This window comes from Loxodonta africana, chromosome 6, assembly GCF_030014295.1.
Source record: "Loxodonta africana isolate mLoxAfr1 chromosome 6, mLoxAfr1.hap2, whole genome shotgun sequence".
Taxonomy (NCBI): domain Eukaryota; kingdom Metazoa; phylum Chordata; class Mammalia; order Proboscidea; family Elephantidae; genus Loxodonta; species Loxodonta africana.
Genome location: NC_087347.1, coordinates 11,430,605 through 11,452,228, shown reverse-complemented (window position 1 = coordinate 11,452,228; position 21,624 = coordinate 11,430,605). Strand labels below are relative to the sequence as shown.

General features: G+C 42.5%; 1 protein-coding gene and 1 non-coding gene across 3 annotated transcripts in view; one reads left to right on the top strand and one right to left on the bottom strand.

Moving 5' to 3' along the window:
- The window catches only part of PSMD1 (proteasome 26S subunit, non-ATPase 1), a 112,625-nt gene extending 101,597 nt beyond the window's left edge, over positions 1–11,028 (top strand). For both annotated transcript variants that reach the window (XM_064286559.1, XM_064286558.1), the window contains exons 22-25: positions 389–475; positions 1,449–1,595; positions 8,678–8,833; positions 10,799–11,028. In XM_064286559.1, coding sequence (XP_064142629.1) covers positions 389–475; positions 1,449–1,595; positions 8,678–8,824 — 381 coding nt within the window. In that variant the 3' untranslated portion in view covers positions 8,825–8,833; positions 10,799–11,028. The remainder of the gene's footprint in view (positions 1–388; positions 476–1,448; positions 1,596–8,677; positions 8,834–10,798) is intronic.
- A 580-nt stretch (positions 11,029–11,608) lies between these two features.
- LOC111752766 (U6 spliceosomal RNA) lies at positions 11,609–11,713 on the bottom strand. The gene has a single exon (XR_002787682.1). It is a non-coding gene; the product is annotated as a U6 spliceosomal RNA (small nuclear RNA).
- Between the last annotated feature and the right edge of the window lie 9,911 nt (positions 11,714–21,624).

The window sequence follows — 21,624 nt, the reverse complement described above, 5'->3', positions numbered from 1 at the left end:
GTGAGGACATCTCTACCACCAGGGCTGGAGAAAAACTTGTTTTCTCATGCTTTCCCTATAAAGCAAAAAGGAGTGTAGCATCCTTTTCTCTATCTCAGAAGTATACAATAGCAAACCTACATCCAGGATAGGCTACAGATTAAAAGAAGAGGACCGAGTTACACTAGACAGCAGCCGTCAGAAACTAAAGACTCACCTGATGACAAGTAGTAGTACACTGTGCGAATGAATGTCCTGCTTGCTTCTCCCATCGATTTCCTGGCTCTTATTCTTTTTGATACTTGCTGCTGGCAAAAAGAGAAATATTGTACGGCTAAGCCCTCTTTGGGCTTTTATGTTTGTATATAGATAATGGATTGAAACTATCTACCCTATTCACTTCCTTTAGGTTTCTACTGCTGTATTATCTATTACTGCCAAGGCTAAAAAGAAGGAAAAAGAAAAAGAGAAAAAGGAAGAGGAAAAAATGGAAGTGGTAGGTATAACTTGGTGGTCATATGAACTGAGGTTTTGCTTATCTATCTCTGTTGTGGTCCAGATTCTTCCTTAGTTGAACATTATTTTACCTTACTCTTGGATTGTTTTAAATAATTATCCTATTCCAAGTATATAGAATCATAAAATTTTATTAGAAGAGATTTTAATTTATATCCATTTATAGAAAGAACACCCCCCCCCCCAAAAATAAATACCCATTGCCTCAAGTTGATTATCCAGCTCATGAGTACAACTGCCCCATAGGGTTTCCAAGGAGTGGTTGGTGGATTTGAGCTGCCGGCTTTTTGGTTAGCAGCTGAACACTTAGCCACTGCGCCACCAAGGCTCCAAAGAATAAACGAAAACCAAACCTGTTGCTGTCAAGTTGATTCTAACTCATAGCGACCATATAGGACAGAGTAGAATTTCCCCATAGGGTTACCAAGGAGCAGCTGGTGAATTTGAATCACTGACCTTTTGGTTAGCACTGTACCACCAGGGCTCTGTGGGAAGAATAGAAGAATACAGAGCAGAATTGAGTTCCTGGATAAAGTGATAACTGAAATCGGTTTTAAAGGGCAGAGTAGGATTTTCAAAAGATAAAGAGATGATGATGGGAGAAAAGCCCTTTCAGGCAAGATCAGATGTCATCTAGCTTTTCAAGTCTTATTTCCCCATCCACCCCATGCTTCAGCCACAGGGTTTTCTTGCCATGTGCTTAATTAAATAGACTCTCTTTTTCTGAACTCTGCTGGCAGAAAACTTTCACATTCTTTGAAACTAAGTTAAATGCCATACTTACCTCCAGAGTTACCTTTTCCCTCCTCTGAGTCTGATGTCACTTTAGTCGTACTTCCACTATATCTGCCACTACCTTTTGCACCTATTATTTGCTCAGTAAACTTATCAAATATACCCAGTGATGTGGAACAGGCGTGAACCTTATAGGGCTATTTTTTTCTGTTTTCTAGGATGAGGCAGAGAAAAAGGAAGAAAAAGAGAAGAAAAAAGAGCCTGAGCCAAACTTCCAGTTATTGGATAACCCAGCCCGAGTTATGCCTGCCCAGCTTAAGGTCCTAACCATGACAGAGACTTGTAGATACCAACCTTTCAAACCAGTAAGTTACCAATGGCTCTTGCCTATATACCAATGGCATATTAATTCATAGGACAATAGAACCTTGATAGAGAAAGATAAATTTTCAAGGATCCTGAGTCTTGATTCTACCACTTACAGACTATGTGACCTTGGGCCAAGTACCAAACCTCTCTCTGCCTTAGTTTTTCCTCTGCTATAAAATGGAGATTATATCCCTAACTCATTGGAATATAGCAAAGATTAAACAAGTTTATAACATTAATACACAAGCACTTAGAACAAGAGCTGGCATTGTTCAGTAAGTGTTGATCTTCATTGTAATTAGACTGCATTCATAAATTCATTGAATTTTAGACTTAGAAAAAGATCTGAATGTCATTTAATTTATTCCAAAGCAGAAAGTTTCACGTTAGAAACAAATATTGATCTGAAATTTGAGCATGATTATGTCTTTATTTTCCAGGTTCTTGTATCTGGAAAACTAGGGAACCACCAGTAGACATATTTAAGAGATCCAGATCCTGGGTCTGTGGCAGTGTTGTCGACAAGATTTCTAGATCCTTGTAGGAGAATAAACCCATTCTTATCAGCTAAGATCTTGATGGTGGGTGGAAGACATCTCTTATGTACAGTTGTGAGCCAAGGTCTTACTTGATTAGATTATCACCTAAAGAAGACAAGGGCAAGGGATGGAAGATAGCTGTGCATAGTGGTTTAAAGGCTTGAATTGGACGGCACTCAGTTTGTACTCCAGTTCTGCCACTTCTTAGCTGTGTGGCTAAGACAAGTGGTTTAATCTCTTTGAGTTTCAGTTTCTCATCTGTAAAATTAGGTTGATAATATTACCCATCTCCTAGGGGTGTTTTGAAGATTAAACAGGTTGTTACATGTAAAACACCTAAAACTATGTCTGGCACATGGAAAATCATATGTAAACCATATATGGAAATTAAACAGCAATCTTCTAAATAACCAGTGGATCAAAAAAGAAGTCACAAGAGAAATTAGAAAGTACTTTCAGATTAATGAAAATAAGACACTAATACCAAAACTTATGGGATGCAGCAAAAGCAGTGCTTAGAGAAAAATTAATAGCTTTAAACACCTATATTGAAAAAGAAGAAAGCCAGCAAATCAATGATCTAACCTTCAAACTTAAGAAACTAGAAAAAAGAAGAGCAAACAAAACCCAACACAAGCAGAAGGAAAGAAATAATACAGATTAGAGCAGAAATTAATGAAATAGAGGATAGAAAAACAGTAAAGAAAATCAACGAAACCAAAAATTAGTTCTTCAAAAAGACCAACAAAACTGACAAACCTTTAGCTAGACTGATCAAGAAAAAAAAGAAAACTCAAATTATAAAATCAGGACTGAAAGAAGGGGACATTACTACTAACCTTACAAAGATTAAAAGGGTTGTAGGGGAATACTGTGAACAACTGTATACCAACAAATTAGATACCCTAGATGAAATGGACAAATTCTTAGACAGAAATCACTAAAAGTGATTCTAGAAGAAATATAAAATCTGAATAGATCTATAATAAGTAAACAGATTGAATTAGTAATTAAAACCCTCTTACAGAGAAAATCCCAGGCCCAGATGGCTTTGCTTGTGAATTCTACCAAATGTTTAAAGAAAAATTAACAAGCTCTTCTAAAAATTGAAGTAGGGGAAACACTTCTAAGCTCGTTCTGTGAAGCCAGTATTACCCTGGTGGCAAAATCAGACAGGCATCACAAGAAAAGAAAATGACATATGTTCATGGATTGGAAACTTAATATTGTTAAGATGACAGTATACTCAAAAGTGATTTATAGATTCAACATAATCCCTATCAAAATTGCGACAGTCTTTTTTGCAGAAATTGAAAAGCTGGTCCTAAAATTCATATCTAAATGCAGAGAACTCAGAATAGCCAAAACCATCTGGAGAAAATGAGAAAAAAGTTGGCTCAAACTTCCCGATTTCAAACTTTCTACAAAGCTACAGTAATTAAGACTCTGTGGTACTGGTATAAAGAGACATATAGACCAATGGACTAGAATTAAGAGTCTGGAAATCTACCCATACGTTTATGATCAATTGATTTCTGACAAGGTGCCAAGACAGTTTAATGGGGAAAGAAGTCTTTTTAACAAATAGTGCTGAAACAACTAGATGCCTGCATGCAAAAGAACGATTTTGCTCTTCTACCTCACACTACAGACAAAATTTAATTGAAAATCGTTCCTTGTAAGAGCCTAAAACTGTAAAAGAAAACATACATGCAAATCTTTATGACCTTGAATTAGGCAGTAGTTTCTTAGATATGATACCTAAACCACAAGCAAACCCCTACCTCCCCCCGAAAGAAAAAAAAAGACAAATTGGATTTCATCAAAATTAAAAATTGTTATACATTTACTATCAAGAAAGTAAAAAAGACAACCCACAAAATGGGAGAAAATATGTACAGATCCTATATCTAAAAGAGGCTTATATCCAAAATAGGTAAAGAACGCTTATAACTCAACAATAAAAAGACAACCCAGTTTAAAAATGGGCAACGAATTTGCATAGACATTTCTCCAAAGAAGACATACAAATGGCCAGTAAGCACAGGGAAAAATTCTCAATGTCATTAATCACTAGGGGGATGCACATCATCTCAAAGAATGACTATATAATCAAAAAGACAGACAATAAGTGTTGTGAAGAAATTGGAAGCCTCATATACCACTGGTGGAAATTTAAACTGGTGCAGCCACTGTGGAAAACAGTTTGGCAGTTCCTCCAAAAGTTAAATGGAGACTCACCATGTAACCCAGCAGTTTTCAGGTATATGCCTGTCTTAGTTACCTAGTGCTGCTATAACAAAAATACCACAAATGGATGGCTTTAACAAAGAGAAATTTATTCTCTCACAGTTTAGGAGGCTAGAAGTCTGAATTCAGGGCCCCAGCCCCCTCTGTTGGCTCTGGGGGAAGGTCCTTGTCATTAGTCTTCCTCTGATCTACAAGCTTCTCAGCACAGGGACCCTAGGTTTGAAGGACATACTCCCGTCCTGGTTCTTCATTCTTGATGGTAGGGGGTCCACCTGTCTCTCTGCTTGTTTCTTTCTTTTATATCTCAAAAGAGACTCACTCAAGATACAGTATAATCTTGTAGATTGAGTCCTGCCTCATTAACATAAAACTGCCTCTAATCCTGCCTCACTGGCATCATAGAAGTAGGATTTACAACATATAGGCAAATCACATCAGATGAGAAAATAGTGGACAGCCACACAATACTGGGAATCATAGCCAATACTGGGGGGCACAGTTCAACCTATAAGATTGCTCATGGGACTAGAGACTTACATCATCCTGAGACCAGAAGAACTAGACGGTGCCCGGCCACAACTGATGACTGCCCTGACAGGGAGCACAACAGAGAACTCCTGAGGGAGCAGGAGAACAGTGGGATGCAGACCCCGAATTCTCATAAAAAGACCAGACTTAATGGTCTGACTGAGACTGGAAGAATCCTGGCGGTCATGGTCCCCAAACCTTCTGTTAGCCCAGGACAGGAACCATTCCCGAAGACTTCTCATCAGACATGGAAGGGACTGGACGATGGGCTGGAGAGAGATGCTGATGAAGAGTAAGCTACTTGTATCAGGTGGACACTTGAGACTGTGTTGGCATCTCCTGTCTGGAGGGGAGATGGGAGCGTAGAGAGGGTTAGAAACTGACAAAACGGTCACAAAAGGAGAGACTGGAGGAAGGGAGCGGGCTGACTCATTAAGGGGAGAGTAAATGGGAGTATGTAGTAAGGTGTACATAAGCTTATATGTGACAGACTGACTTGATTTGTAAACTTTGACTTAAAGCACAATAAAAATTATTTTAAAAAAAAAAAAGATTGCTCATGGGAAATGAAAACACACGTTCACATAAAAATTTATACGTAAATGTTCATCCAGCATTATTTATAATGGCAAAAAGTACCAGCAGCCCAATGTCCATCAACTGGTAAATGGCTAAAGAAAATGGTAGTCCATCCATTGTTGTTGTTAGGTGCCATTGAGTCTGTTCAGACTCATAGCAACACAGAATAAAATGCTGCCCAGTCCTGTGCCATCTTCACAGTCATGGCTGTGTTTGAGCCCATTATTGCAGCCACTGTGTCAGTCCATCTCATTGAGGGCCTTCCTCTTTTTCACTGACCCTCTTCTTTACCAAGCATGATGTCCTTTTCAAGGGACTGGTCCCTACTGGTAACATGTCTGAAGTACGTGAGACAAAATCTCACCACTCTCGCTTCTGAGGAGAATCCTGGCTGTACATCTTCCAAGACCAATTTGTTCGTTTTTCTGGCAGTCCATGGTATATTCGGTATTCTTCGCCAACACCACAATTCAAATGTGACTGTGTGGATCATAACAAATTAATGGATAATGTTGCAAAGAATGAGAGTTCCAGAATACTTAATTGTGCTCATGAGGAACCTGTACATAGGTCAAAAGGCAGTTGTTCAAACAGAACAAGGGTATACTCTGTGGTTTAAAGTCAGGAAAGGTGTGTGTTGGGGCTGTATCCTTTCACCATACATATTCAATCTGTATGCTGAGCAAATAATCCGAGAAGCTGGACTATATGAAGAACGCAGCATCAGAACCGGTGGAAGACTCATTAACAACCTGTGATATGCAGGTGATACAACCTTACCGGCTGAAAATGAAGAGGACCTGAAGCACTTACTGATGGAGTCAAAGACCACAGCCTTCAGCCATAAAACAGAAGGATGTACTGATACTTGCTATAACACATGTGAACCTTGAAAACATTGTGCTAAGTGAAAAAACCAAACACAAGGACCGCATAGTGTACGATTTCACTTATATAAAATATCCCAAATAGGTAAATCCACAGGGACAGAAGGTGGATTAGAGGTAGAGGGCCTGGGCAGGGGGAGTGGAGAGTGACTGCCAGTGGGTACAGAGTCACCCGTTAGGCTGAGGAGTATGTCCTGGGATTATATAGAGGAGATGGTTGCACATCTTTGTGATTATGCTAAAGACCACTGAACCGTATACTTTAGAAGAGTGGACTTTATTTTATTTGTAATTATATAATTATATCTCAGTTAAAAGGAAAAAATGAAAAGTAATGACTGCAGTGTATGTGCATATGAAGAAAGGGCTGCGTGATGGCTTACTGCTTACCTTCAGTGGCAGGGTCATCAATCCCTCCTCAGACGCTGCACTTGAAAGAAGCAGCTAAAGTTTTAAATATCTGCAACGTCCCTACTCTCGTTTCCTGTTCCTCTTAAAAAAGGCTTTAAAGAGAGAGTGGAGCACTTGGCAGCAGGACATGTTGTGTTGCCTGTGTCTTAAGTTGTTGCTAGCCTTCCCAGAGAACAGAACATCATGTATCTTACTCTCCTTACTGTGAACTTTCTCACTAACACGTGTAACTCTAAAAAGCCCTTTTCATATGTTCATTATATTACAGGATTTGAGTTAGATTATTTCATTTCAGTTAAGCATGATAATATAATCAAAAAACTGGCACCATGTGTTTTAAAAATAAGAAGTTCTCTTGAGGAGCATAGGTATTCTGTTTGGTAGAACATTCATCTCCATTTGGTTCTTTAGACCATGGAGGATTAGGACAGTGGCCAGACACCCTTATTGTTCTTGGGTGTGTATTAGTAGTAAAGGCAGAGTCCATTTATAAAGTGAATCTTCCTCAAGAAAAGCAGGTTTCTTAAGGGAGAGAATTATAGATTAATGTGTGTGTTGAGAGAAATAGTTTAGAATTTCATGAAGTCACACCAGTTTTATAGTGTGGCAGGGCAGAGTTCTGATGAGTAAAAGTCAAATTAGGTTGAACTGTAGTGATGCTTATACTGTGTGAATCATTTGACTAATATGCTGTGCTCCTTTTCCTTCCCAGTAATGTACTTTGGTAGAAATATGCTTTTTCCAGATGTGCCATGCCACTGTTGACTGATTTAATTACAGAGGGCAGCTTTCCATTTCCCTTTACACAGGCAGCAGAGAGAATAAGATTAGCACACCAGAGATGGGGTAATAATTTGGCGTTTGAATTTACCTTCTGCTAATATGTTTGGGAGAGGGCTTAATAGAATTGCTTCTACAGTCTATTTTCCCTTTGTTTCCTATGTGTTTCTTTATTGTCTTGCATCATAACGATTTGTAGTTATGTGCGATATTATTTGGGTCTCTTTGTTTTTCTGAAACTGCGGGAAAAAATTGGCTCATCATTTGTAGATTGTCTTTTGCCCAAAATGATGGTCTTCTCACAAATAATACAGTATGTATTAAATTAGTGTGTTTCTCAAACTTTAATGTGCATAGAAATCATCTGGGCATCTCTTGTAAAATGCAGGTTCTGTAGATCTAGGATGGGGCTAGGTTTTCTGCATTTCTAACTACCTGAGGCTGCTTCAGGTCCAGGGCCATGCCTTGAGCAGCAAGGCATTAGAATATCATTCTTGGATGATAAACATTCTCTCTCTTGTCAGACTGAGACTACTAGTCAGGGCCGTGGCTGGGAAGTAACCCACTGTGGTCAAGTCGATTCCAACTCATAGCGACGTTGTGGAACAGAGTAAAACTGCCCCATAGGGTTTCCAAGGCTCTAAATCTTTACAGACGACAGAGCAGCTGGCGAATTGAACCACCAACCTTTCAGTGAGGCTGGGAAGTACTACTCTTAAACTGGAATGTAGAACAGCACCAGAAGTTCCACTCTCCAGAGCCAGTGGGTTAAGTTTGTAAATACTCCTTATTGATCACAGTGTCTTTATCTTTATGTTCATTGCACAGTGACATTGCTTTCCTCGTTCAGCCCTCAGACTAACCTTAAGGAATAGTCAGGAAGATCCTATCAGCCTCTTCTTGTAGCTGAGCAGTCTGGTTAAGTCGCCCATGTAGGGTCACACAGGCACAGCTGCCCAGGTTTCCTGAGTCCCATCTGGTAAGGTGTAGCCCTCTCAGTTCTTCACTTCCAGACCCTTAGACAAGCATGCACTCTAGGTTCTGGACCAGGCTTGAGGTATGAGTGGACCTCGTGCTTCTTCACTCCCCGGTCTGTGTTTACAGCTCTCCATTGGAGGCATCATCATTCTGAAGGATACCAGTGAAGATACTGAAGAGCTGGTGGAACCTGTGGCAGCCCATGGCCCAAAAATCGAGGAGGAGGAACAAGAGCCAGAACCCCCAGAACCGTTCGAGTATATTGATGACTAAGGGCCAGAGGTGTGTGTGGAACAAGATTACACGTGAAGGGAAATCTCTTCATCAGTACTTCACAAGTGTTGGTGCAAGGACATTGTCTCAGTTTTTCACTTTTTCTTGTTTGTGCCTTTTTGTGCTTAATCCATATTTATATAAACCGTATTAAAATTTCCCTCTTTTTGATCTTTCCGTGTTACATAACCACCAATTCCTTCTTCTTTGACTCTCTCTATCCTTAGCAGTCTACCAATGCTATTCAAAGTGGCTGGTCTGCAAACTGTTTTATAGCTCCGTGAGAAGATAAGGAGCTTGCTGCAGAATGTAAATCTACTCAGTTCTTTCATGGACAAAGTCTTGCTACCAAGGAAAAAAAAAAAGGTCTTCTGAACTGAATAGTTGCTTAGTGACAGAATTGATTTACATTCTAAAGTAAGTTCCTTGTCGTGGATCGGTTGTAGTCTGTGAACAGGCACTGGTCCATTGTCCAGAGATCATACTTTGAGTAGCACAGGATCTCTTCATACTAGAAGTGTTAACATTAACTTACTCAACGAAACTATTAAACATCTGTTGCTGTTGTTATTGTTGGGTGCCACCAACTCAATTCCAACTCTTAGTGACCCCATGTGGCAGAGCAGAACTGCTCTGTAGGGTTTTCTAGGCTGTAATCTTTACAGTAACAGATTGCCAGGTCTTTCTCCAAAATTGAGTCATATGGGGTGCTGCTGGGTGAATTCGAACCTTGAACCTCCAACCTTTCAGGTAGCAGCTGAGCGCTTAACCATTGCACCACCAGGGCTCCTTTTAAACATCTAGTGTGTATAAGACACGGTGCTTATAGCGGGTTTGGGGGTCAGTTAGATTATACCAGACGTCTCTGGGTGGTGCACATGGTTAACACACCCCGTCGCTAACCTAACGGTTGCAAGACCTCCCGGAGAATCGGAAAAATCAGCCGTCGAAAACCCTGTGGAGCACAGTTCTACTCTGACACACGTGGGGTCGCCATGAGTTGGAAGCAACTCAAAAGCAACTGGTTGTGTGTGTGTGTGGTTTTTTTTTAGACTATACCACAAAGCTTTGTCCCATTGAAAAAAGACCACTACTATGCCAGTATTTTAAGAATGTTAAAGGAGTTCTTTAGATACAAAGGATTGAAATAATCTAATTCCACAAAATTTTCTTTCTCATTTCCCATATTTCATATTTTCAATAATCTTCACATATTTGAAGAAGCATATGATCTATGTAACCAAGGTTCTCTAATTCCACCCTAATCCAAATACGTTTTCAGACAAATAGTTTTTTCCTATTCTAAATAAAGAATAAAGGCAGTATCATTTATTACATTATGACACAAGAAAAATACATTTAAAAGAGTCTTGTTGCAACTCTAGCGTGGTGACTGTTACACACTGAATGTCAATTAATGAAAGCTTTTACCGAAATCTCAGATAATAAATATTAAGGCAGGACATCAGTGAGAAATATATTGATGCCTCAGGGAGACTATGACTTTGAACCTTAGAGACGGAGGTTTCTGTTAATGTCCCTGCCATGTAACCTTGCCTTTGAAAATCATCTTTCAGTCCTCCATGGTTCCCTAAGCTTTACCCAACCCCCAGGCAGCATATGGTGGTACTGACACCAGGAGCACTCAGTCTCGCAGAACTGAGTTGTTTCACACTTAACCCCCTCAGCCTTTCACAGTTCCTTTCTGAAGACCCTTACGGAGTTTTTCAAGCCAGTTAACTATAAAGCGGCTTACAAGTTTATAGTTGGAATTTGGATTCTTGTTTTCAAAAAGATAAACATTCAGGGTATTAGGTATTTGGAAACTATAGTCTTTCTTGGCAAATTAGTTCCAAATTAGCAGGACTGGGGCTAGTTTTAGACTTCAACAGCTAGTAGTGGGGAAAAAAAAAAAAAAAAAAGGACATGTTTTTTGAATACAGAATAATCCTAGCTCCCCATCCCCCCTTCTAGTCTCTCCTGTGCTCATCCGAAGAAGATTGTCCAGGCTCGTATTGGAAACGCCTGTGAGGACATTCGAGCTGAGACCTGCTATCCAATGCATGTATCATCGCCTCTGTGCTGACCTGAACAAACTTGTCTCCAAGTCTTTGGTTGAAGAGAAGATATATGACTATTTAGTGTGCTCTTTCACAGAACTTGGTTTTCAAATAAATATATTAAAATCTCCAGATGAACAAAGACTATTTGTTTGTGTTTCAGCATGGGTTTTTAAATAAGTGAGTCTAATAACCTCCCCCCTCAACCTGAAATGCCTAAATCCAAAGAGCTTTAATCCTTGATTTGCAAGAACGAGCATGCATGACTTTTTTATTAATGAAAAAGTTTTAAAATTACAGACCATTTGAAAACAATAAGAATCAGCCCTTACTCATCACCCCAAAAATCCTATGCAGTTTTTTTTTAATGAGATAGAGGCTGGGGTGCCATCGCTTATTCAAAAAGTCCCTTTCATGACCCAAGAAAAATGTAGTCTGTTGGGGCAGCTCAAGCAGTTTTTTGAGTAACCTTTATTTGTTTTCTGCTTCTGATCCTGTTATAGATATAAATTATTTAGCTTCATTTGTCTGTAGTATCAAATAGTATACTTTATTTCTTTCTTCTTATTCACTTTTTAAAAAATTTTTCTTAAAGTATAATTTAAATGCAATAAAATGCAGAAATTTGAAGCATACACAGTTTCACGTTTTTTGACGAATACAATTTTTGATTTTTAGTTTATCAAGCCTCTCTTGGCTGCTAGACTTTTTTTTTATGTGTTTGAAAAATATGGAACGCTTCACAGATTTGTGTGTCATCCTTACACAAGGGCCATGCTAATCTTCTCTATCCTTCCAATTTTAATATATGTGCTGCCAAAGTGAGTGCGATGCTAGACTTTTAGAATAAGCAGGCAGAGTCATTCTTTGGACAAATACCTATTAGCTTTGTATTCTTGGCCTGTGAAGTGGATCTTTCTGATTCAGTGGACTTGAGGGGGTTTTGCGTTGTTTTGTGTTTTGGTCTTCAGCCATGTATAATAAAAGTAGGGAGTTTCCAATAGTTATACATGAATGGACTGGCGCTTTGCTCTACCTTCTTTCACTTTTCTACAGTCTAGTTAGTTTAGGAAATGGCCTTTTGAGTCTGAAAAAAACTATCCTTAGAGGAAACAAACTCCCGGAGAGGTCAGCCTTAGTACATTCATCTACCACAGCCATGCTGGTGGGTCTAGGTCTAAAGGTTACTGATCCCAAAGGATGGCTCAGCTCATTGGTTAATTTCATTGTGTCCCCTCCTTTGTAAATGCCTTGTTTCCTCAATATCAAATGATTCCATAAAAGAGATTATCTCATTTCCTAGCCTCTCATTAGCTGCTCTTCCTGTTGAAGCTCTTCACATGGCTTGCTTATTTCAGACAGAGTTATTTCCTAACATTTCCCTTAATATACGGAATGTTTAAAAACCAGAAGTCCCTGGATGATGTCAGTGCCCAAAACAGTCATATGGAGAGAAGGGGTGCAGTCATTAGCCTCCGGCCAATTACTCCTCTGAAAGAGTACATGGAACATAAGGGTGCAGTCAGCACCCTGTTAGGACGGCACAGTTCAGAATGCATGAGACCCTGTGACAGCTTTAAACGGCGGGTGCTATAAAGTAAAATGGCCACTTGGACTGGAGTATGGTGAGACTATACCTGTCTTTCTGATGGTAGTTTTCCTAGAAGATTTCCCAGGAAATGCATAAGCCCTGCATAAGACAAACCTAGAGTGAAAACCGGGTGGAAGTAAAATATGGAGACAGGATAAGAGCTAGAATTGACATGTTGAACAGAAGAGAGACTGACAGCAGTTAGCTCCTGGATGATGTCGTTGCAGCACACGGCTTCAGAGTTGACGGCAAGTGGGATGTGCAGCGATGAAACCAGATGGAAGTAAATGGCTTCTTAAGCCGGAGCTACTGAGTCCTAGAATCTAGTCTTCCTCCTACCTGTCTGCCCATAAATAACTCTGCTGACTCCTGCCTTTTAAAAATCCTCTTCTCCTGAGCTTCTATTACATGCTCTGATTTTCCTCCTGTCTCTGACCTTCCCTTTATTTAACAAATTGAATATTTTTATTTGAGCATCTATTTGTGCAGGAATTCTTAGTTTCTTGGACAGGATTCACTCCCTCTGCTCTTTAAATACCAGCCTTCAGAGTTTGGTCTTTGGCCTTCTTAGTCTGCGTATTCCCACAGCCTCATCCACCCCATAATCCCACGCCTTCACTCACCGTCTGTGCTGGTGAATCCCAAATGCACATCCTGCCCATACCTTCCATCTGAGCTCCTGACAACCACGAATTAGGCATTCCCATTTCGGCTGCCTCACAGGCACTTAAAACGATATATCGAACACACATTCCATACCCAACCTCTACTTCTTTTCTCTTGGGCTAATGACAAGCCCTCCATCTGGTCGCCCACACCAGAAACCCAGGCTTCACCCTCGACTTAATGAATGACCCGAGCCATGGTATCTTCAACCACCTCATGCATGCGAAAGCTGGACAATGAATAAGGAAGACTGAAGTAGGGTTGATGCCTTTGAATTATGGTGTTGACAAAGAATGTTGAATACCATGGACTTCAGAAGAACGAACAAATCTGTCTTGGAAGAAATACAGCTAGAATGCTCCTTAGAAATAAGGATGGTGAGACTTTGTCTCAGGTACTTTGGACATGTTACTAGGAGGAACCAATCCCTGGAAGGACGTCATGCTTGGTGTCATGGATTGGATTGTGCCCCTCAAAACTATGTGTCAACTTGGCTAGGCAATGATTCCCAGTATTGTGTGATTGTCCACCATTTTGTCATCTGTTGTGGTTTTCCTATGTGTTGTAAATCCTACCTCTATGATGTTAATGAGGTAGGATTAGAGGCAGTTATGTTAATGAGGCAGGACTCCATCTACAAGAATTAGTTATATCTTGAGTCAATCTCTTTTGAGGCATAAAAGACAGAAAGAAACAGAAACATGGGGGGGAACTCATACTACCAAGAAAGCAATGCCAGGAGCAGAGCGTGTCCTTTGGACCTGAGGTTCCTGTGCTGAGAAGCTCGTACACCCAGGGAACATTGATGACAAAGACCTTCTTCCAGAGCCTAGAGCGAGAGAAAGCCATCCCCTCGAGCTTGTGCCCTGAACTTGGACTTTTAGGCTACTAGACTGAAAGAATAAATCTCTGTTAAAGCCACCTGCTTGTGGTATTTCTGTTATAGCAACACTAGGTAACAAAGACACTTGGTCAGTGAAAAAGAGGAAGACCCTCAATGAGATGGATTGGCCCTTGACAGCATGGCTGCAACGATAGGCTCAAACATAACAACAATTGAGAGGATGGTGCAAGACCAGGCAACATTTTGTTCTGTTATACATAAGTTCACTATGAGTCGAAACCAACTCAACGGCAAGATATGCTAGTCCTCTGATTTTTCAGAGGCTCCTTGTTGAATAAAGCTGATTTCTTCCATATGTGTATAATGCTGACAGACTTTAGCTGCTGCTCACCTCACCAGCCTCCCATCCCTACACTCTTCTCCCACCTGACACTCAGAACTGCTTCCACTTCCTCCAGATCTAGGTTTTCCTGTCACCTCCTGGCCTTTGCACATTCTGTTCCCTCTGCCTGAAATTTACCCCCTTTCTTTACCCCTACCCTCTCTCCCTCTAGATCTGATTTTCAAATAGAATAGGTGTCCCTTCATAGAGATTTCCTCCAAGAAGTCCTGCTTTCTCCCACTAAGGCTAGACTTGGTACTTCTCTCTGCTTCCCCAGCACACCTCTTCCTCCCTTATTGTCCTTATCACACCGTATTGTCATACACTGCCTGGTTTACTTGCCTATCATAGTAATCCTAGCATATAGTGTATGATTAGATATCCATTGACTGACAGAATTGAGTATGGTGAGAGCCACAACTGAGCATTAGCAGAACAATTTAAGACAGAGTTCATGAACACATGAGAAGGTGATTAATTCATCTGTCTTGGAGCTGCTTTCCCCAGGGACTTGAAGGTCTCCTCTCACCCCCTCGCAGTGACTAGATGCCCCAGTTAGAAACTATTTCAACTGGTTTTGCTCTGGGCTTTTCTTTGTGTGCATGTCTCTGGAATCTATAACTGGAATGAGATGATGAGAAGAAATGAACTTGGGCCGAGAGGCTTTTGTGGCTTTGTCCCAGTGCCCTCCTAACTCCCTTATCTGCCATAAATGAGACACTTCCACTTTCCACAGAAGAGCCCTTAGAAAGGGCTTTTTGCTGTTTTGAGAGTTCAAGGTCCTCCTCTACCCTCTCATTCTTTACAATCAAAAGCTGTCAGGGACTTACTGGTCTGACAGAGACTGGAGGAACCCCCAAGACTGTGGCCCTCGGACACCCTGCTAACTCAGAACTGAAGCCACTTCCGAAGTCCACCTTTCAGCCAAAGATTAGACAGGCCTACAAAACAAACAATAACACACGTGAGGAACGTGCCTCTTAGCTCAATCAAGCATACCAGACCAAATGGGCACCCCCCGCCAAAAGCAAAGATGACAAGGCAGAAAAACTGGAAGAAGGGGCACAGAGAACCCAGGGTAGAAAGGGAAAGGGGGAGGGTGCTGACACATTGCAGGGATTGCAACCAATGTCACAAAACACTTGGAATGAATGTTTGAGTGAGAAACTAATCTGTGCTGTAACCTCTGACCTAAAACAATAGGAAATGCCAGGAGAAAGTCTAAAGTTCAAAAGAAAAGCTGCCAGGGTCTTTCCAGCCAAACCGCATCATAAGAAGGTCACAGACTCTGGCCTCTGGCTTAGGTTCAGATCCTGATTCTTCCCTTTACTGGTTTTCTCATTTGTGCGGAGGAAGCAATATTCACCTCAGGATTATTATAGAATTAAACAATAATGGCTAATCATTAGAAGCCTTTTACGTACTAGTGTTTGGACTAAGAATCACATGTATTCACTTAAGCATTTCTCACAATCACCCTATTAGGTAGATGCTATTATCTTGTGATAACATATGTTAAGTGGCTAGCATTTAAATACACGTTCACTACATTTCAGCTGAACCAGAGTGGTATGGCCTGTTGTTGTAGTTAGGTACCCTTGAGTCAATTTTGACTCATAGTGACCCGGATTTGACAGAGTGGAACTGCCTCATAGGGCTTTCTTGGCTATAATCTTTACAGAAGCGAATCACCAGGCCTTTCTCTCGCAGAGCCGCTGGGTGGGTTCCAACCACCAACCTTTTGGTTAGCAGCCAAGTGCTTAACCCTTTGCACCACCAGGGCTCTTTTGGTATGATCTAAGCCCTCCTGAGGACACGCAGAAGTTAAGTGACTTGTTCAGCATCAAGAGCCGTTTTTACCATGTGTTTCCAGTTCATCTTTCTATTAAGCTGGTCTCTGACATCTTCATTTTCTGGACTTGTTTGAGCCAAAGGATCAGCAGACCCCTGCAAACAGCCGTTTGTCTATCCATACTCTGCTCCAAGTCTGCATCTTCCTTTGTTCTCCTAAACCGGTATGCCTTTTCCAAAAGTGTTAACAAAAGCAGTATTTCCGAATGCCCAGAGCCTCTATGACACAGCCTGTTGTCAATGGGCATTTCCCATCTGTTCACTGGGATCTGGGCAGTTCCTTTGGTGCATTTGCTCAGTGTTTTCCAAATCAGTGAGTGATTTATTTATAATAAAATTGTATCCGGGAGATAATTACCTTTAAAGATCTGGGGCATTGCACCGAACAGGGACTTGGACAGAGATAAAGAGAGTCTCATTGGGTCTCATTCCCAAGACCTGATACAAGCAGCCTCTGACTCTTGTGCCTGATCTTCTCCCAGAACTCTGATTCATGTTCTAAAGATGAACATGAGTCCAAGACTTCTTGCTTATACTGGGTATGAACCAGCGTTTTCAAAATAAGGAAGGGTGATGAGTCCCTATGCAAAGCTCTTCCTGTGTTCCTGGACAGGGGTGTTCACTTCCACCTCACTGCCAGCCCCAGTAATCTTGCCTCTGCGCCGTTCTCTTGCATGTGTGACACACTGCTGGCCAGGAGATTAATTGTTCTCCAGTGGTTGTATGATTTTTTTTCCCCAGCCAGTTAATCTATCAATAAGCTCCTTAAGGCCAAACCCCACAGTCCCTGTCACAGTATTTGATAAATAATACCTATTGGTTCCAGATCAAATAAGTATTTTAGCTTTGGGGAGTCTGGTGATGCCCTTTATCCTGATTTATTTCTCTCCATGGCACTTACAGGAGTCCCTTAGTGGCACAAATGGTTAAGTGCTCAACTACTAGCCCAAAGGCTGGTAGTTTGAACCCACTTAAAAGGCACCTCTGAAGATAGGCCTAGCAATTTGCTTCCAAAAGATCACAGGCTTGAAAAGCCTGTGGAGCAGTTCTACTCTCTGCACACATAGGGTCTGCAAGAGTCAGAATTCACTCAATGGCAACCATCACCAGCACCACCACCGCCAACTAAACCCAGGATGATTTCATCTCGAGGTCCTTAACCAATTACATCTGCAAAGACCCTATTTCTAAATAAGGTCACTTTCTGAGTTTTTGATGAATTTTGGGGAGGGGAGCAAAATTATTGCACCCACCCTTTGGAGCGAGAGGAGAAGGTCTGAGCTAAGGAGGAGGATATGGAATTGAGAGAAATTTTAGGCAAACTTCACAAAATGTGCTCACTGACCATGACTGTAGGGGCAGAGAGGAGATGAACTTCCTGTGAGGCCTGCTGGGGCCTCTCCGCCCAGGGACGGAGAAAAGCAAAAGGCCCAAGTGGTGACTGTGAACTGTACCCGCATTTGTCTTTATTGGACCAATGCTTCCTGACTCTACCTTATGAGCTCCTGGGGGCTGACTTGGATTAACTCGTTTTCACATCGCCTCCTCCACTCCCATGGCCTAGGGTCAGAGGGAGCGCTACAGCCCATGGGAGGCATTTTGCAAATGGTGGGTGCATTTTTAGTTTCCAGTAAGTTTGGGGACCGTAACTGATGTTACTGGGTGGGAGACCCCCCCATGTTGGCCATCCTGCAGAGTGGGGGCAGGTTAAGACTGAACTTGATTTTGTTCGTAACTTGACCAAGAACTGTTTGTCGTTTTGAAAACTCGTGTCGAATATGGCCACCCTACTTGTTCTCTTGGGTCGCCACCATCACACACCACACCAGTCAGCCTGACAGTGACTCTGACGAAGACCTAGCGCCTGGGACTTCTTTATGTCTTTGGTTCGATCCAGCTCAAGTGCTTACATATTCAAATATAGATATATCTTTATAAATTGCTTTCTTTTTATGTCTCCTTTCTATTATAATTAGGGCATTACAGTGATCATTTTAATATCATGTGGGTGAGAAGGTTATAGTGCCTGCGGACTTTGTTTCAGAGAGGAAAAAGGATATTACAAAACACGTGTTCTTCCAGGGGGCGTCTGGGAGATGGCGATCCCCACCCACATCCCTTGGGCTGCATCCTCAATGGGGTAAGCCTCTGGGGCCTCCCCCATGTCCTTTCCAGTAGGCCTGGCCTCCACCGCACCACTGTCCTCAGCCTCTACCGTATAAGGCCATGTGAACGCTCAGCCACTTGATTAGGCAGAGAAAATGAATGGGCTCGGCCGGCTCTGGTTTTGCAGTGCTCACAGCTTCCCAAAGGAGAGTAGTGGGGGGCTACTGGGGGCCCCTTCCAGGCTTGGGATCTACCGTACCCCCTGCCAAGGGGAGCCCCTGCTTGAAGGGCAGGCTCAAAGTCAGATTCTGGGTGAGCCAGAGTCCCAAGTGTGAAGAGTGAGGAAAAGTGACTGTTCACAACTCCTGTTACCTCCCTCCATGCAGATGCACATGCATTTCTATGGGTTAAGATGGTTCTAGAAAATGTGAGTCAGGATAGTCCTGAGCCCTGAGGGCTCTTGGGGCCAGGATGCAGGGCGGGGAGGGAAATCTGGCCCTTGTCTTGGCTTCTTGCCCAGACATGAGTCCTGGGTTTGGCACCCATGGTGGAGATAGAGAAAGGCCTGCCTGGGCAGTTGTGAGTGTTTTTGGGTTTGGGGGCAGTTGTGAAGCCACAGCTGGTCTGGCCTGAGACACTGCGGGACAGGGGCCACCACAGTGCACCACTGGCCTGGGTCTTTGGACACAGCCGCTGGTCAGTCAGCGCCCCCACCTCCTGGAGGACCAGGGCCACCCCAGGCCCCGGCTCTCCTCCAGCACTTCCGGGCTGGCTCCAGGGAGAAGGCTGGGGACGTGCTTGCCCTGCCCCTCCTACAGCTGTTCTTGGAAGCAAAAATGTTTATTTTTAGCCTTTTAGTGGTTCCTCCAAGGAGAGATCTTCATGGGCAAGGTGAAGGGGAAATAGAGGCACATGGCAGGTGGTGACTCACCTTGGTCATCCTGTGTCTTCCTCCTGCCCGCTGCTTCCCCTCCCAGCCCTGGTCTGTGGGTATCCACCTGGGTCAGATCATGTCAAAGTGAACTGGGTTCCAGCAGTTAGTTGTGACACACACACACAACCAGACCCCCACCTGGCCCCCACCCCCAGGATACCTGGCCCCCAACCCCAGGATGCCTGGCCTTGTGACCACCAGAGAAATAGGGATCTGTGGGTCTTTGCTGGGCCACCTCTGGGACCACCTGCTTTGACCTCAGGTCTGGGCCAAAACTAGGACAGGCAGGGCAGGTAGGCTGTTGGTTCTACCTCCCAGATCAGAAGCACGGTGCTCACCTACAGGTGGAGAGCAGACCATCCCAACCTAATCACATGAGTCCTTTAAAAGCAGAGAGTTTTCTCTGGCTGGTCGCAGAAGGGGAAGTCAGAGAGAGTTGAAGAAGGGAGGCTTTCAGTTGCTTAGAGGGAGGTGGCCACAGACAAGGACCTGAGGCCAGCCTCTAAGAGCTGCGGGCAGTCCCCGACCAAGAGCCAGCAAGGCAAAGGGGACCTCAGTGCTACAGCCCAAAGGAAGCGAATGCTGGCAACAACCTGAAGGTGCTTGGAAGCGGATCCTTCCGTAGTGGAGTATTCAGTAGCGGGGGGACACAGCTAGTCAGCACCTTATTTCAGCCTTGTGAGATAATGAACAGAGAATCCAGCCATGCTGTGCTGGGCCTCTGACCTACAGAACTGTGAGCCAATCAGTGGGGGTTGTTTTAAGCAGCTAAGCTTGTGGTCACTGGTTACACAGCCACAGAAAACTAATACAGCGGGCTGGCATGGAAGGTCCCCCACCTCAGTGTCTGTCCCATTCCTACTCAGAACACTTGAGAGCAGCCCACAGAGGTCCATATACGCTGGGGAGGGAGTGGGTGTGCAGGAGCTCCCTGGGTCCTCCAGTGTGTACACAGGGGCTTCTGGGCCCCCTACATATGTCTTTCTTTCCCATGGTGGTGTGACTATGAAATGTGATTTAAATTAGAGCCACTAGCTTTAGCTGGTCCCTGCTGGGCTAGCTTCCCATGTAGCTCACAAGCACGCTGGAAGCCCCAGGTTATGTTTGAGGTAGATTTGACATGATCGCAGTACCAGATGCCATCACATCTGCACAGTGGTTGCTGTCACAGTCTGACCACCTGCTCACATGCTTTAGAAAACAAGAGGGCCAGAGCCTGTCTTCTCACCATGGTTGGAGTGGAAACTGGTACAGCCTTTCTGGAGGGTGGTTGAGCAATGTTTAGCAAAACGCTTGAACACGTTCAAACCCTTTTTTCTAGCCATTTTCCCCCTAGCAATTTATTCTGAAGAAATATCTAATGTTCACAGGCATTTAAGTGCAAGGAGGCTCATCCCAGCTTTGTTTACAATAACAAAAGAACAGTTGCCTGTTGAGTCAGTTCCCACCCATGGCAACCCCATGTGAGCAGAGTAGAACTGCTCCGTAGGGTTTCAATGGCTGTGGCCTTTTGGAAGCAGATAGCCAGGCCTGTCTTCCAAGGCACGACTGGGTGAGTTCAAACTGTCAGCCTTTCAGTTAGTAGTTGAGTGCTTAACTGTTTACACCATTCAGAGACAAAGAACTAGAAATGACCCAAATATCCCAGAACAGAGGACTGGTTTTGGGGGCACATCCCAACAACCGAATGAACATTCTGCAGTCACAAAACCCATGTTGCAGAGTGACGTTTATTATCAGAAATATAGGCACGACATTTTTCTTAACTTCTCTTTTTTAACTATTTTATTAAAAGATGATATAATAATTATCCAAGAGAGTTTTTTGGGGGAAGTTCATGTCACCTAGTAACGCACCAACTAACACACAGGTGTTTTCACTTTTGACCATGGCCAGTGCTTTGTTCACGTGGGTACCTTTCCACCTAGCCGCTGCAGCCTGTATCGTTTTTTTAAAGCAATAGCAAAGCTGTTGTCAATTCAATTTTAATTTTTTTATAAAATTCATTCAAAAATAATTCCTATAAAGCTAATTTTTTAAATGAAGTAGTTCTAAAAGGCTTATAAGGAAAAATAGGAGTGTTCCTCAACCCACTCCTGAGTCCTGCTTCCCAGAGGCAGCCGCTTTCAGTGATGTTCATTGTTCCGTGACTTACCTCTATATTTCTAAACAATATGCTTATTCTGTTCCTTCTTGCTTTATTAATATTAAACAATATGCAAAAATATTTTAAGTGAGAAAAAATTTAGAGAAGTATTATAGCTTCATCCCATTTGAAAAGAAGACACACACATATTTGTGTATAAAATGTACATAGAAAAAAATCTGGGAGATATGCATTCATCCTGCAAATATTTATTGAGCAC